Source organism: Austrofundulus limnaeus, unplaced genomic scaffold (assembly GCF_001266775.1).
Source record: "Austrofundulus limnaeus strain Quisiro unplaced genomic scaffold, Austrofundulus_limnaeus-1.0 Scaffold274, whole genome shotgun sequence".
In the NCBI taxonomy this organism is placed as follows: Eukaryota; Metazoa; Chordata; class Actinopteri; order Cyprinodontiformes; family Rivulidae; genus Austrofundulus; species Austrofundulus limnaeus.
In genome coordinates this window covers 577,438-578,706 of record NW_013952676.1, presented here as the reverse complement: position 1 = coordinate 578,706, position 1,269 = coordinate 577,438, and the positions used below count along the sequence as shown (strand labels likewise).

Below are 1,269 nucleotides of genomic sequence, written 5' to 3'. Positions count from 1 at the left end.
ATAAATTTGTCTGACAAAGCAGCAGCTCTCATTTACAGTCGTCTTGGTTGGCTCAGTACTTCTCTCCTCTCAGTAGGGTTGTTTACAGCACACGTGATTTCCGGTTAGCTTCTTAGCTTAGCCTCCTTCACAGCAACATACATCACAGCCAACCGATCCAATCATTTTAATCTTCAGCAGAGGCCATGCGTCTTAACCACTTAGACCTCTCTTAAGAAGTTTGATAAATACTGGTCTTCAGACACCACTGAAGGCCTAGCAGTGAAATGCACTGTAAACATCTAAAACCACCAAGGAGCAGGAGCCTCTGGAACATGTGTTAACTCTACTGACCAATGGGAATGGAGGAGATCTGAGTGTAGATGTCCAGCATGCGGTTCCCGTCCACGTCCACCAGGTAGTTTCCTCTGCTCTCTTCRTAGTTACAGAAGAAGTTGATGGCACCGACGTTCTGTAGGGAAACATGTTCTGTTAAAAACTGTTTACTGTTCCTTTAACACCCCGCCCACACACACACAACACACACACAAACTACTAATTAAAGACATTCCTCCAGAGACAGCGTGTCAACACCTTTAACCCCAGAGTTTTAAACTTAGATCATCTGATGAAGGCAGGATGAAGGTGTAGCTGTTTGTCAAAAATTCCATAAACCAGTACTGCTAAGTCCTGAATAGGAGTCAGGTTTAGGGTGAGAGAGCAATGTTTGTGTCTGCATGTTTGTCTGTAGATTCAGCAAAATATACCATGAACTTTCAGGAAGTTATGACTGAGTCTACTGCTGATGGCTGCACCAGGCAACTGGTCTTATGACTTTAATCAGCCAGGTTTAGATAATGAGCTAAAGGTTGGTGTGGAAGTAGCTGAGAGTCATGGTCAAAGTGCTACTTTGTCTTCATCCTGCAGAGTCTCATGTGCAGGACATGTTTGTATCTATTTGCATATTTAAATAGAGGTTTGTCTGTGGAGGAGTGTTGTGCGCTCAGTTCCACTTTGATCAGGTTGAACAGAAGAAAGGTTCTTTATGCATTGTTACACATGGATTGTCTGGTGTGTACACAGTTGTTTTATTTTATTTGAGTGTACACCTAGAAAGTCCTTGATAGTCCTTGGACATCAGGTCTGGGAATATATTGGAGTCTTTCTAGATGAGGGAGGACTGAGGAGATCTGCTTAAACTGGTCAAAATGGTAAATGGTACTGAACTTATAGAGCGCTTTTCAAGTCCCTCCGGACCCCCAAAGCGCTTTACACTAACAGACATTCACC

The 1,269-nt window shown here is 43.2% G+C and overlaps 1 protein-coding gene across 2 annotated transcripts in view; it reads right to left on the bottom strand.

The window, feature by feature from the left end:
• Window positions 1–1,269, bottom strand: part of abat (4-aminobutyrate aminotransferase) — a 39,009-nt gene that overhangs the window by 14,748 nt on the left and 22,992 nt on the right. For both annotated transcript variants that reach the window (XM_014020972.1, XM_014020971.1), the window contains exon 5: window positions 334–451. In XM_014020972.1, coding sequence (XP_013876426.1) covers window positions 334–451 — 118 coding nt within the window. The remainder of the gene's footprint in view (window positions 1–333; window positions 452–1,269) is intronic.